The sequence below is a fragment of the Chrysemys picta genome, chromosome 2 (genome assembly GCF_011386835.1).
Source record: "Chrysemys picta bellii isolate R12L10 chromosome 2, ASM1138683v2, whole genome shotgun sequence".
NCBI classification, from domain to species: Eukaryota; Metazoa; Chordata; order Testudines; family Emydidae; genus Chrysemys; species Chrysemys picta.
Window position 1 is genome coordinate 57,291,371 of NC_088792.1, and position 15,981 is coordinate 57,307,351.

Genomic DNA, 15,981 nt, shown 5'->3' on the forward strand with positions numbered 1-15,981 from the left:
ATTAATCTTCTCAAACCATTCATGATAATATAGACCTCTATCATACCCCCTATTAGTTGTCTCTTTTCTAAACTGAGCAATCCCAGTCTTTTTAATCTCTCCTCATATGGAAGCTGCTGTTCCATACCCCTCATCATTTTTGTTGCCCTTTTCCATATGTTTTCCAATTCTAATATTCTAATATCCAATTCTAATCTCTTTTGAGATGGGGCAACCAGAACTGCATTGCAATATTCAAGCGATGCATACTATGTGGGCATACCATGGCTATATATAGTTGTATTATGATGTTTTCTGTCTCATTATCTATCCCTTTCCTAATGATTCCTAACATTGTTCACTTTTTTGACTGCTGCTTCACATTGAGCAGATGTTTTCACAGAACTATCCACAATGACTCCAAGATCTCTGTCTTGAGTGGGAACAGTTAATTTAGACCTCATCATTTTGTATATATAGTTGGGATTATGTTTTCCAATGTGCATTATTTTGCATTTACCACCCTTGAATTTCATCCGCCATTTTGTTGCCCACTCACCAAGTTTTGTGAGATCCCTTCAGTCACCTTTGGACTTGACTATCTTGAGTAATTTAGTATTGTCTCTACACTTTGTCACCTGTTTACCCCCTTTTCTAGATCATTTATGAATGTATTGAACAGCAGAGTTTCCAGTACAAATCCTTGGAGGACCCCACACTCTCTCTCTCTTCATTGTGAATTTACTCCTACTCTTTACAGTTTTCTTTTTGGCATAAAGGATCTTTTATTAGCATTTCACATTAGCAAACTAATCCAGACTAGTGTAGGTATTGTAGCAATGCAAACATAGGAAATGAGGAATTTCCGTCTGCCCTTTTCAAGCATCATTCTCTGTTTATGTAAGACATACTAAAATCTCTTTACTTACTATGTTTGTACTGTGACCCATTTATTCATATTGCTGTCTCCCCTTAAGATTATGCAGCACAATAGCTCTACAAACAGGAAGAATTGTATATTCACTCTTTTCATTAAAAAGAACAAATATTAGTTGTCATCAGTATCTTGTTAACAATTTCAAAAGGGCCATCAACTTGCACAAATTAATATTTAATTTATAGAAATGGAAGCATATAGAAAGCATTTGTTCTACATAGCTGTTAGGAACAGTCTTAGGTTACGTTCTTTGCTAATTCAGTTTGGAAAACAGTACTATAATGTTGGCAAGCTCTGGAACATTTTCTATTTCGATTTGACACAACGAAGCAGTAGCATACCTCAACATCTTCCATAAAAGAGAGAAACAAATACTAAGCTCTTAACCATTACTCTGTCCATGAGCCAGCACTACTGACCTTAACTCAGGTGCCTTTAATAAATATAAACAAACAAACAAGCCAACTCCCCCCCCCCCCTCCAAAAAAAAACCCTGTGAGATTCTTGGAGCAACCCAAAGCCTGATTCTACAAACCTTCACTCCTGTGCGTCATCTTATTTACTTCACTGACTCCACTGGAACCACTTATGAGAATATGGGCTTACCAGACTCGGCCCCAAACATTGTCATCCTCTGATCTTTTCCTTCGATTTCCTCAAAATGTACATGTGAAACTAATTCTTGAGATATTAATCTCTTTCTTATACTGTAGCCAATATAACAATAAATAACAATAAATAAAAGTTTGGGGGAAGATACATTTTCCTGAGCTATTTTTGTTCCTAATTTCTAATACAGCCCTCTTAACATTCATAAACATTCATAGTATGACACATTTACCCACTTCAGAGATGTGTTCTTAACTAATTTCACCACCACAGATGGGGTATAATTTGCACCACTTTAGTCATTCTGAAGTTATTTACACTCAAGCTTTTCATTAGGAACTACTTCTATTAATATTTTCAGGTCAATAGAATCTTCACATTGACTATTGGTAAATTTAATTAACTGAACTTTGAGCATCACAACAGACATTCATAATTTCCAATATTTATTTGAAGATGTATGTATTTACTTGAAGTTTGTATTTTAATCTCACTGCAGAAATACTACAGGTCAAAATCATTTTCAGTGTCCCATCTATCCTTGATAAATCAAAACACTAATTGTCCCATCCATCATCTCAGTATGCCGGGATCTTATTATGGTTGATTCTAAAAATCTAAAAAAAAAAAAGCAGTGCTAGCTCTCTATTTTAAAAAAAATGTTCCTTCTGCTTCCATTGTTTCTTGTAGATGCAGTGGTGCGGTCTCAGTAATGACCATTTATCCAGCTGAGGAATGATAGTGACAAACGCCAAAAAGAATCCTGCTGTTATGGACTGGGAAGTAAGCAGACTGGCCTAGTAGTCAGAGCAAGAGTCAGCTCTAGTGGGCAGAGCACATAGGCAGGTTGGGGAACAAAGCCAAGGGTTACTACCTGAGTCAACTACCAATTACCGGAGCCAGGGGTCAAGCCAGAGTCAGAACCAGGAAACAAAGCTGAGGGTCAAAGCCGAGGTCAGATATCAAATGCCAGAGCCAAGGTTCAAGCCAGAGTCAGGGTCAGTAGTCAGAGCTCAAGGTCAGAGCCAGGACTGGTAAATGATTATTGGAGATGAGATGTAAGGGCAGGAAGTGGAGGAGAGGCAAGGATCAGGCACAGAGGAGGAGTAACATGGGGACAGGAGTGAGACTGGAGCCAAGAGTGGAGAGAAATAAGGAACATGGTTGGGTGCAGGAAGCGGACACAAGCAGGGTCCAATGCAGCCACAATCGGAAATCACCTTGTTGTTCGACAACTTCCTGTACCTCCTTCTGACTTAAATAGAGTGGTTGGACCAATCAGTGGAGCCAGGCAAGCCTCCAATCAGGGCTCCTGTGGGTGGTGCCTTCGCTGAGACTATAATCCTACTAGCTTCTCCACCCACTAGGTTTCAGCAGAAACTGGGTGGAGGCCAGCAGCTTTCAGCGGTTGTCTAGATCAGTGGTCTCCAAACTTTCCTACCAGTAAAAAAATTTTGAGCACACACCCCCTGCCGCGTCGGCTCTACCATTTTTGCTGAAGCAAAAAAAAAAAAAAAAAGGCGCTCCTCCTGCCGTGCACCCCACTTTGGAGACCACTGGTCTAGATCAAGACAACTCTATGGCCACTTCATCTAGAAGGATAGTGGCTGTGGCCAGATTCTGAGTAGTAGCTTACAGTAGTTCAATTGATTTCAATTATACTATGTTTGCAGAGCCAGGGTAGAAGAATCTGGCCCTGGATAGAGACCCTTGAGAATGGAGGATTGGGATTAGCAGGGTTAAAATGAGAATGAATATGAGTGAGTGTGTGTTATGGGGGGAGGGGGAGGGGAGGGTAGCGTAGATAATCTTCATGTCTTCAGTAGACATGCAGAGTAGACCCTATTCATTCAGTAATTCATTTAAACTACAACACTGAAATGTATCTCCTGCACCCCTCAGAAGCAGTTCAAAGGCTTGGGGAAGTCAAGGGAAACAGAGCAGCTGAGGGAGAGGGAAGGAGCCTTGGAGTGAACCTGAAGGGTTGTTGGGTATGGGTAGAAGTATGGAACAGGTTTTTTTGGGGGGAGGGAGGGATGGTTGAGTAAGAGATACTGTGCAGGCACATGCATATGTATGGAAACATTGAATAAGCAACAAAGCCAAAGGCAAAAGCTATGCCAAAAAATGAACATGCATGCCGTTGCCAGTACCACACAGGTTGAATCAAATTCAAATGTAAACAATTTACTTTTATTCTTTTACCCCAAAAAAAAAAAAAAAAAAAAAGATATTCTGCTTGGTGGAAATTCAAAGATCAAAACACAGTCACAGTTATCAATCAAGTATATTTACTTAGCACATTGCAAAGTAATGAGTCTGTGCCTCTTAATTCTAGAAAGAATGACTTTTCTGAACTGGTGGGAAATTACATTACAAGGAATAAAATATAGTAAACATTATTTAAAAGTATGGATAAAAGTGGCCAAAACAAATATTAGTTCATAAGAATGTTTTAAAATCAATATAATTAGTTCAGACTGTGAATGTTGGAAATTCTATAAATTATCATGACGTTTTTCCATTTTTTTTTTTAATCCAAGCATCTGGTAGGAAATACCTTAAAAAAATTTGTTCATATTGAAATGTAACTGAAAATGTCCTAACCAATATCCTTTTCTTCTATAAAAACCATACAGAAGTTTCTGAACACTGAAGTAATTTTAAATTAAATTGTCTGTGTTACAAATATAACAATACATATTTTATACGTAATAATATAGCAAGGGTGTCTAAATTACAGCAGCACATCCCTCCCTGCTTAGGGACAGCCGCACTGCTCAGAATCTCCTAAGTGCTATAAGCTGCAGCCCAGCTCCCACCACACTCTTCCTGCCCCCGCCCTCTCCAAAGAGTGCCCTCTATGCCACAGCTTGCAAGGGAGTTTCCTGAAAACAACCTGATACTCTTCCTCAGTTTCCAAAGGGAGGAGTTGACAAAAGCCAGTTGGAACCGCTACAGTATAAATCTGATGACCACTGTCCTCTATGCAGGAGTTTCAAGAGCTACCATAGACTTACAGCTGCAGTAACAGCCACACTGCCACTGGGGAATTTGTCCCTATCTGTTTAAATGGTTGAAGCATTTCACAAGCTCTGCAGTTAGACACAGAAAATATGACAACAAAAACCCTCATGATAAAAACTAAGAAATATGTATTAAAAAAAAAGGGTTATATGGCACAGTATAAACTTTAAAAATAAAACATATTTAATACATTTAGTGTTTGGTACAATCAAATCAATGGAGAATTATTACTAAGCCTGCCTGAAACAAATCAAGACTGCATAGGCATGCTACAGTAAAATCAGTGCAGAAATTCAACTGCATCCAGAAGGAAACAGAAAGTTTCCCTAAAAATTCACATTAAGACATGAAAACTCAATTTTAAAATGCCTAGAGTGGTGAAAATTTACCAATTATGGATTAAACAGGGTATCATCTATAATATTCTCTCCCTAGCTATGCCCAGATTTTAAGGAATGATGGGTTTATTAGCAAAAGGATGTTTAGATGAGATGTCACGTACACTGAGTCTGACTATCTCAACATAACTAACCATTGCTCTTCACCATGAAGCTGATTGTGAACTTCCCTGCAACTGAGAAAAATCGTCATTGTTAGGAATAGTATTTTTATCTGTAACCCCCCAGTTGCTGAGGCAATAAAGTTACTAAAATACTCTGAACTGTGAATATAAATGTCAATTTCAATACAGTTTAATGTGCAATCTATAGGGTTGAGAATTTAAGTACTAGAATCCACATAAAGCTTTATAATTTGATCAAAATGTTAACTGCTATATAAAAGCAGAGAAAAAAGAGTGATTCATCTCAAGTTAGTGAGGAAAAAGTGTTACAAACAGTCTCTCTTACATTTATGTGGATATAAAAAAAGACACTCAGTACAAGACAGATTTCAGTAATAGTCTATAAAGAAAAAATACAGACAGTAAAAATAAAAATACCATATCTAAAAATGAGGATTCTTCCCACTTACAGTACATATTTACATAAAGATATAAATAACAAAGAAATCTGTATATTGTATTAGTTTAAGTTACACTGTATACAGGATAGCTCAGTGGTTTGAGCCTGCTAAACCCAGGATTGTGAGTTCAATCCTTGAGGGGGCCACTTGGGGATCTGGGGCAAAATCAGTACTTGGTCCTGCTAGTGAAGGCAGGGGGCTGGACTCCATGACCTTTCAAGGTCCCTTCTAGTTCTAGGAGATGGGATATCTCCATTATTTATTTATTTATTGGTTAAAAAAAAAAAAGTCTGCCACAACCAAATAGTTCACTTGTAAATTTAGTTTGGGTTCAATGAACTGATTTGTTTTTAATCTTCCTGGTCTGGTCCCCATGTACCTCCAGTATTGAAGGAGCACAAATGAAGGTTTGAGCACCAACAATCTGAAGTGAAAGTGCCCATGAACAACTGAGACTGACATCACTGGATTCCGTTGTTCATGCTGAGCAACACGCAAAAAAACAACATAGGTAAAAATAATTTGTTGGCAACAGGTGATTTTTTTTCTATGAGTCTCTGTTATTTTAAATATCTATATATTTCTGTTATTAAGAGGTAACAATCCAATACTAAAACCTTTCAGTGTACTGAAAATATGTCAGAGTAACTAGTTACAGATTTGAAGATGAAACAGCTCAAATTTGATACTCCCATTATTTGTTTTCATAAACTGTTCCAATTCAGTGTTTATTTCCTATCTCATTAAACTATCAAACATAATTACAACAGACACATTTTGCAGCGTTCCATCTTTATGTGCTGTATATTTTCCTTTCCTCTATTTATCCTGGAATTACAGCTCTCAAAAGCATTTTTTTCCACATTTCCTTCTCTAAAAATCACAAGATTCAGAACAACGCACACTATAAAAAATATCTAGGTAGCATAACCTTGTTTAAACTTCATGAGTAAGAAAGCAAGTTTATAAACCGGTTAGTCACAACGTTATTTTAATGACAAGTCTATATGCCTTGATCATTTTGGCTGACAAGGTGGTGGGAGAATTCTCAATTAGCAATTAAAAGTTTGATAGTTAAACAAGTCTAAAAGGGTCATGTGTAGAGATATAAAATAGTAATCTCATCATTTTCTATAGAGCTTGTTAAACTCCTAGAAACCCTAATAGTGGAGACAAATTGAGTAATTCTCTGACCTTTCCAAGCCAAAAAAAAAAAAAAAAAGGGTAATTATTTAGTGAAAACCTAAAAGGTTACCAATTATTTCTCTCAACAGCTCATCTTAGCCCTGGTCTATACTGGAAAGGCTGGGGGAAATCGATCTAAGTTACGCAACTTCAGCTACGTGAATAACGTAGCTGAAGTCGACCTACTTAGATCGACTTACCGTGGTGTCTTCACCGCGGTGAGTCGACTGCTGCCGCTCTCCCATCGACTCTGCCACTCCCCCATCCCCCATCGCTCCCCCATTGACGCGTTTAGACTAGATGCGATAAATCGATCCCCGCTGGATCGATCGCTGCCCGCCGATCCGGCGGGTAGTGTAGACATACCCTTACTCAGATTGGCAATTCACAATCACACTGGAAAGTTTGTTTGTGGGATGTGTGACGGGTTGGATCACAGAAACCCCCTTGGGAGCTACCACCTAATGTGCAAAGACTACCCCTGCTTCTGTTTTCCCTGCCAGCTCAGGACTCCAGCACCCTGTCTTGCTGAGCCAGCCACTCCTGTCTGGCTCTAACACAGTTCCAGGGTCTGAATCACTTGTCCCAAAGCTGCAAGTTTACCTGAAAACAGCTCCCAGAAGTGTGCTTGTCTTTAGCACTCAGATGCCCAACTCCCAATGGGGTCTAAACCCAGATAAATCTGTTTTACCCTGCATAAAGCTTATGCAGGGCAAACCCAGAAATTGTTCGCCCTCTATAACACTGATAGAGAGATATGCACAGTTGTTTGCTCCCCCAGGTATTAATAAATACTCTGAGTAAATTACTAAATAAAAAGTGATTTTATTAAATAGAGACAGTAGGATTTAAGTGGTTCAAAGTAGTAACAGACAGAACAAAGTAAGTCACCAAGCAAAATAAAATAAAATGTGCAAATCTATGCCTAATCAAACTGAATACAGATAATCTCACCCTCAGAGATGCTTCAGTAAGTTTTTTCTCAGACTGGACACCTTCCAGGCCTGGGCACAATTCTTTCCCCTGGTACAGCTCTTGTTGCAGCTCAGGTGATAGCTAGGGGATTCTTCATGATGGCTCCTCTCTCCTCTTGTGTTCTCTTCCACCCCTTTATATATCTTTTGCATAAGGCGGGAACCCTTTGTCCCTCTGGGTTTCCAACCCCCCTCACTGGAAAAGCACCAGGTTAAAGATGGATTCCAGTTCAGGTGACATGATCACATGTCACTGCAAGACTTCATTACTCACTTGCCAGCACACACATATACAGGAAGACTCACAGGTAAATACAGCTATCTGCAGACAAAGGTCCTGGTTAATGGGAGTCATCAAGCTTCCAAACCATCATTAATGGCCCACCCTTTACATAATGACAATAGGCCCTCAGAGTTATATTTCATATTTCTAGTTTTAGATACAAGAGTGGTACATTTATACACATAGGATGATCACACTCAGTAGATTATAAACTTTGTAATGATACCTAACAAGAGACCTTTTGCATGAAGCATATCCCAGTTACATTATATTCACTTATCATATTTTTATAAAACCATATAGACTGCACAACGTCACAGGATGCTTCATCTGAGCACTTGCGTTCCTTTATTAAGATTCCACAGCTGCAATAAACCAACTAATTTATTGTCCACTGTGTAAGGTTTACAGATGTGGAGAGTTCTCAATAGACACACTAATTAAAACCCAGAAGGGAAAGGAAACAATGCTTAACTAGCAGGGTGCTGGGCAAGCTAATCTAAAGCCAGTCCTTATAATTTCTATTATTCTGCAGGAGTACAGACATTTAGCTGTGCATCCTCTCGTGACACACAGCAGTACTCATTAGTGCAAGACTCAGATCCAGAATTGCCAAAAAAAAAAAAATCCTGAGTCAGACCCAGAGCATAATGAGAGGTGGCTCAAGAATCATGAGGTTTATTTTTAAAAGGAACATTGTGTAGTTTGGTCTGTCTTTATTTTTGACCTCATCACCCTCACCCCTCCAAGTGTGCGTATGTGACAATTAGTGTCACTAACTCTCCCAAATGCATATAAAGTGATTATGGTCCCTGCTACAGGAGCTCTCACCCCACATCTGCCTGCCAAATCAATCCTGTCCCCACAGCTCCCACATCAGCTCTGCTCCACATTCACCTGCCCCCACATCAGTTCTGTCCTCCCTGCCTCACCTCTGCTCCAGGAGTGTTGCAAGGAGGGAGAAGGAAGATGGGAGAAGCTGTCTTGTAGTTCATAGGAGGAGAAGGGAGCAGTGCCATAGGGATGTGCTGGCCGCCGCTTCCCGCAGCTCCCATTGGCCAGGAACGGCGAACTGCGGCCATTGGAAGCTGCGGGGGGAGGCCTGCGGATGGTTAATGTCTGCAAAATGTCTCGCGGCCCGCAATCAGCTTATAGGGAAGAGAGTAGCCTTCCACCCAGCGTAAGCCTTTTTTTCCCTGCTGCCAGTAGCCCTTCTGCAGCTTGTCTTCCTTCTCTTCCTCTCTCTCACCAGAAGAGGGGTGTTTAAAGGTCGCAGGCAGCCCTTAATTGGACTCAGGCATCCTAGGACTGATATACCCACCTTCTACCACTTTTTGGTGGCTGTCCAGTCTGACTTTGTCACAGTCTGGTTTATTTAACCATCTGGCTTAAGTGTACCACTGAATACAAATTCAGGATGTTCTCAAATAATTAATGTCTTATAAATATATACTTAATTATATTTGTTAAAACTTCCTGTTATTACAGGATCCCTTCATCCTTTTTCTTTATTAGTATCAAAATTATAACTGTTAACAGTCTACACCTTTTTTCCAAATAATGCAAAGCTCTCTTTTAAAGACTATACTTACTGACACATTTAAATCCTTTAACTGCATGTAAACAGTCCCAAATTTGAAGTTTAAAAGAATGATTAAGAAAGAAAGCTGTGTAATTCAATATAACCTCTTCTAACTTTAGTTAAATTGGTCTTTTCTGCTCTACAATTGTTATATAAAGAAAAAAACCAAATGCTTTTCCACTTTGAACCGAAAGTTTGTGTTTGTCATTCATATCTTCCTTTTATACAAGAAGAAGAATTGTGTTCAAGAAATTTTCTCTGTGTTTGAACCAGCAATGTTTGGAAACTAAGAGTTAAGGTTAAGAGTCTTCCTTTATTTTCTCAATTCTGTCTAAGTATTCAACAGACTGGGTATATAACTTCATGTCCTGATCTGAGACTTCTGTAACACCTTAACACAATGGGACAAGAGAAGAATGTACAATATTATCCATCAATTTGAATCTTTAGTTTTATCAGTTCATGTCATTTTAGGCCCCAAATCCAACTTACTACCCCTTATTCACACATGCATCCCATTGATTTCAATTAGGTTAGCCACGAGAACAAGTCAAGCTCAATTTAGTCTATTTATCTTGCATTCTTTTAAGGAAAAATGCAACTCATTCTGCCACTTCCTACTCACCACTCATTTCTCCAGGATTTCTTGACAAAATAGCAAATACAATCTATGGTATCAGAGTTACTTAGAAATTTAGTTTGTGGTCATCTGAAATAATTCAGTTCATTGATATCATCAGCAGTAAAGGCTTCTGTGAAGATGTGTAGGTTTCCAGGTTCATTACAAACTAGCATGTTACTGCAGCTGCTATGTAGACATACAAAAGTCTTTCATCTTAATAAGAGATACATGGCTATGTACTGTCCCAATTAATTAAACCCAATGGACCAAATTCTGCCCATGGTTGCACAATTAATTCAGTATGGTTGCACAGGTGTCACTCAGGGCAAAGTTTGTTTTAATGTCTTTTTACAAAACAGATCTTAGGGATTTTTTGCTGAAAAAAGAAGCTATTGTACCTTTGCTGCTCTTCTAAGTAAGAAACAATTTTTCCCTATTAGTATAGGATATTTCTCCAGCAGGGGAAGGTCAGTTTTGATTAAACTCTCTCTTCTTCAAAAAGCACAGACAACCAGTTGCAGAATTCTGGATAAGCTTACACCTCCTTTTAGCATCCCAAGTTAGATGCCACACCACTTCAGTTTCGGACACGTGGTTGATGCAAATCATTCTTCAGGGAAATGGGAAATTCTGCTCCCTAGTTTCAGCTCTGAGCAGAGGTCTATGTAATCTTTGTCATAAAATGACTTTTATGGGTGGGAGCAGAGCTCCCTTTGGGCTTTCTTCCCAAACCTCGGATCTGTGACTTTCCTTTGGATAATCTATTGTCCCTTCCCTGGTACTTCTGTGAGGATGAGGCCTGGAAGTGTCTCCTGGGGGCACTTCATGACAATGGGAGGGACTGCGCAGATTTTGTGACATTATCAGTCACTACCTTGTCTAGCTTTTCTCTGAAAAGGAAGGAACCTGTAAACTTGGCAAAGAATAGGACCTGCTTAGAATGAGTATCCAACTTCCAGGGTCGGAACCATAGACGACACCTGGATTCTGAGCTGGAAACCAGAAACCAGGGCCCGGGCTGAGAACTTCATTGCATTCATTGAGGCATCAGCTGTGAATGCTGTTTTTTTTTTCCTGGTACATATTGGGGTCCAGGAAGTAAGCGTAAGCCTACCCACTGCTAAAGGATCCCCCCCCAGCCTAAGGGGTGGCTCTACAGGGCCTGAGACCCAAATGATTACGGGGGACAACTAATGTAATAACAGGCACAGGAGTGCGGTCAAAGGGTCAAAAGAAGGGAAATGTAAATGCTGTTGCTAGGTAGACTTTCTTTAAAATGGAGTCAAAGTCGGGATGATCCCTGTCCTTTAGGGCTCTGAGATCTTCCAGCCAGGAAAGAGATGCCCTTGCAAAGCAGGTAGCTGCTACAGACACTCTGAGGGAGACCAAGGAGGACTCAGAGAGTCCTTCCTGAGAATGGCCTACACTTCTCTATCTATTGGGTCCTTAGGATAGAATTCCCCTTCTGAGGGAATGACCATATCCCTTGCTAGAAATAGTACAATGGCATCTACCTGAGGTACCTCAGCAATAGAGGCCTTGGGTTCCTGTATCTTTATAGAATAGGTCATTTTTGTTAATGTGCTCGCCCTAATCAGGTTTGTTCCATTCATCCCTGACCATGTCCTCAAAGGCAGACTGTGGGGGAATTGCAGTCTCAGGGAAGGATTTTGAGGGGCAAAATTTACCCTGAGGCTTGCTCTCAGGAACCTGTTTAGATTGGATCTGAATCGTAGAGACAACCCTTCTGCACATGGCCTCAAATTTCTTGGGGGAAAAAAGCTCTTGTGTTTTTTCCCCCAGTCCTGTTTGGATTCAGAGTCCCATAGTTCGCCTTCCTCAGTGAAGGAGAAAAAAAGGGGAGCCAGAGGGCTCATACCACCAAGATTTTCTGCAATTTTTCTTCCTCTTTTCTTCCCACCCCCCTTTTTTGATTTCTTTGCTCTTTGCATGCTTTGCAGGTGTAGGAGCTCTGTTGTGGCTTTGAGGCCTTTTGCAGCTTGCCTTTTCCAGAAGCCCTCAGGAAAGTCCTCTCCGATTCCTCGCCCTCCTTGGTCCCATTCCCATGGGGGTGGAACTCATTACCAGAGCCCTTCTGTTCAAATTGGGAAGGATGGGGACTGTTTAAGAGCACTGCAACTTTTCCCAGACCACTCAGGACCCACTCTAAGACTTGGGGTGGGGGGGGGGAATTTGTGGTCCCACAAGCCCTCCTCTTTGTTCCCTGGGGACTTACCCCCTGAGCTGGGTGGTTGGTGTCCTTGTCTTTAGAGCCTTTCCCTGATCTGTTCTTCCTGGTCCATTCTTTTCCATGTTGGAGCCATGGCTGCTTTGATGAGTATGTCATCAACCTACCTGTCCCTCTCAGAGCCCTGAGACCTAAAGCAGTTAGGGTCAGCTGGCTGGGTGCAGGCTGGGCACAATTCACCATCTGCTGAGCTTGGGAAGGCTGCCTGACAAATGGAGCACTTCTTGGATCTGACCCAGTGCTTTCTTGGTTGCTCTGCCATGCCTGTACAGGGGCAGAGGAGCCAGCAGAGGGATGCTGCAATGGAGGCTCAGAGAGAATTGAACCATCAGGCTGCTTAAGACCGACCCAGAGAAGAAGAAAGAAGCCTGAAATAGAGAAACTGATCACCACTGCCCCCCAAAAAGGGAGAAAAATAAAGATAGAAATAAAAAGTAAGAACAGTGTAATTGCCAACTGACCACAGCTGCAGAGAATGGGGAAAGCGGAAGCAAAAGGAGTGTGGCCAGGCTGTGAAATACCAAATCTCTGATCGCTTCTGTGAGCTGCGGAGTAGAGGAGAGCAAACCAGACATCCAGAATTGTGGGAGACACTGGAGTGCAGAAAAGAAAGACTCGGGGAACCATGTTCCTCTGTGAGGAAATGTGAAGAATTATCTCTCCATAAATCTCTCCAAATTCTACTGAGTTCCAATTCCTTGGGCTCTGAGGATTGCTGGCCATGTCGCAGTCCTACACCATGAACCTGCAAACTCCCTTAATTCTACCTCCACAAGCTCAGACCAGTGGAATCTTCTCACTACCTCCTTTTTCTGCTCTCATCTATTTTTCTACAGGTCGGGAATATTTGACCCTAAATATAAAATGAAGTCATTTACTACTTAACCATATGACTTTTTTTTTTTAAACCCTCATTTCCTTGGGGGGGAAAAAAGGTTAAATTAAACATTATATTGTGGATTTCAGTAAACAAGATTTAATTTGTGTTTGCCCATGTTCCACAAGATTGTGTCTTGGAAAATATGTGTTCAGTAAGTAGTGAAGGAATAAATTCCATGTAATCACTCAGAACACAAACAAGAGTTGTTGCTAAATGAATCCAACCTTTGTATCAATATTATTATTTTAGAATTTCATGCAAAGTTACATTGATAGAGGTCACCCTTTGTTTACAAGCACATGCTCTTCTTGAATGATTGACACAGTATTTACAGTATACAGTACAGATCATTTGTGCCAATTATAGAGGCCTTTAGTTTTGCTTCACTTTTTCTGAGTAACTGCCTAGAAACCTTTTGTCCATAAAAAAATATAATGCTTTTTGCGGATGCAGACTAACACAGCTGCTACTCTGAAACCTATAATGCTTTAGTAAATCAAAAAAATTATCAGCATCACTTTATAATTAGTAAACAAAAACTATACTTAATAGCTGCAGGATACAGTCCATCCAGCCAAAACCCTGGTTCAGCAGCTGTTCGACAATCTGGGATTAAAATCAATTCAGATATTTTGTGGTTGTTATGATCTTTGCTGTAGCAGACATACATACAACTATTCTTAACTTTAAAAGGATACACTTGGTATGCTCATATCCCATATTTGATCCATCTATATATAAGAAAGGGCATTCTGATATATTTCTAACAGGAAACTATAACCTGTACTTGAAGGATGATGGTCTAATAGGTCCCTATTAGACTTATTAATTATTTTAGTGTGTACTGCCTGCCTGAACTCCTCCAAACTACATTTCAGCTGTTACATACGTGTTTCCTGACCCAAGGATGCCAAAGTCTACTCTGGAAGATAAGAACAGGAGGAATTTAGAAAGCTTTATGACACCTGATCTCCCCCTCCCTCGGATCTCCCCCCTCTCCCATTAAAAGTGTGCTGCCACAACAAAGCAGAATGTGATTATTTGCAAGCCACCCATATTCTGTCCCCACAACCACGTTCTCCTTAATCCAGACAGCCATAGGAACAACTACATGGGTGCAGGTTCATACCATATGTGGCCCAAAATTCTCTCCACCTGCTTCCATGGCACTCAGCTACACTGCAAGAGCACATAAGGGAAATCTTCATGTGGCAATGAATCGATAATCCTGTGCTAAGCACAATATAGCCTCTGCTGAGTAAGGAAGAGGTATCATAGAGCAAAAATTGACAAAAACCCCAAACCAACACTCTCACCTTTCCATACTCCATATAAATACATAAATAAATAAATACATATATCAAAACCCTAAACAACCCAAAATAGGGGAGAAGATACTGGTAGACACGGCAGAGAGATAAGATAAGAACCAAGTGAAGACAGATCCACAGAAGCCAAGGTAAACAATCTTTAACAATGCTTGTAGTGCTTAGAAATTTGAGAACATCACATATATCATCATACATTAATCTGATATTCTTGCTACATAAAAGGTATAAAGGGAAGACAAGGCTAGAAGTAAAATTACTGGTAAATGTCTTGCCCCTTAATAGTTACATTTATTTAAAAATCAGTCAGAAAGAGTTTAGGAGGAGCCACAACCAACTATATGACTGTAAAAGCTGGTACATTACACTGTAATTTATAAACTTCTTAAAATGAAGATCTGCTGCACTGTTTTGGCTCTATAGGACTCATTATGATCATTCATGTAAATGTAAGTAAAATTATTTTAAAATTCCCTTATGTTATAAGTAGTAACAGATCAACAGAGATATTACGTTTTATTATGTAATACAGATTTAGGGATTTTTTAATATGAGGATTAGTGATTTGAGACTGGATCTCAAGGGCCTCAAGGAAACCATTTTGAAGCACTTGGAGGAAAGGTAGGTGATCAGGAACAGTCAACATGGATTCGCCAAGGACAAGTCATACCTGACCAACCTGATTGTCTTCTATGATGAGATAACTGGCTCTGTGGAGATGGGAAAAGCAGAGGACGTGATATATCTTGACTTTAGCAAAGCTTTTGATACGGTCTCCCACAGTATTCTTGCCAGCAAGTTAAAAAAGTATGGATTTGAAGAATGGACTATAAGGTGGATAGAAAGCTGGCTAGATTGTCAGGCTTAACGGGTAGATATCAATGTCTTGATGTCTAGTTGGCAGCCGGTATCAAGCGGAGTACCCCAGGGGTCGGTTTTGTTCAACATCTTTATTAATGATCTGTATGATGGGATGGATTGCACCCTCAGCAACTCACAGATGACACTAAGCTGGGGGGAGAGGTAGATATGCTGGAGGGTAGATTTAGGGTCCAGAGTGACCTAGACAAATTGGAGGATTGGGCCAAAAGAAATCTGATGAGGTTCAACAAGGACAAGTGCAGAGTTCTGCACTTAGGACGGAAGAATCCCATGCACCGCTACAGGCTGGGGACCGACTGGCTAAACAGCAGGTTTGCAGAAAAGGACCTGGGTATTACAGTGGATGAGAAGCTGGATATGAGTCAGCAGTGTGCCCTTGTTGCCAAGAAGGCTAACAGCACACTGGGCTGCATTAGTAGGAGCATTGCCAGCAGATCAAGGGAAGTGATTATTCCCCTCTATTCGGCACTGGTGAGGCCACA

At 40.3% G+C, this 15,981-nt stretch overlaps 1 protein-coding gene across 11 annotated transcripts in view; it reads right to left on the reverse strand.

Annotated features, from left to right (window-relative positions):
- The window catches only part of CRPPA (CDP-L-ribitol pyrophosphorylase A), a 195,401-nt gene that overhangs the window by 72,649 nt on the left and 106,771 nt on the right, over positions 1 to 15,981 (reverse strand). For 2 of the 11 annotated variants that reach the window (XR_010598276.1, XM_042856577.2), the window contains exon 10: positions 13,835 to 13,895. The exons of 7 other annotated variants lie outside the window; for them this stretch is intronic. Coding sequence is in view for 3 of the 4 variants with exons in the window: in XM_042856577.2 (XP_042712511.2) it covers positions 13,835 to 13,895 (61 nt within the window). In the remaining variant the exon portion in view is untranslated. Of the gene's footprint in view, positions 1 to 13,799; positions 13,896 to 15,287; positions 15,328 to 15,981 lie in introns of those variants that run through there. 2 more of the 11 variants (XM_065583198.1, XM_065583197.1) reach the window with 2 other exon arrangements.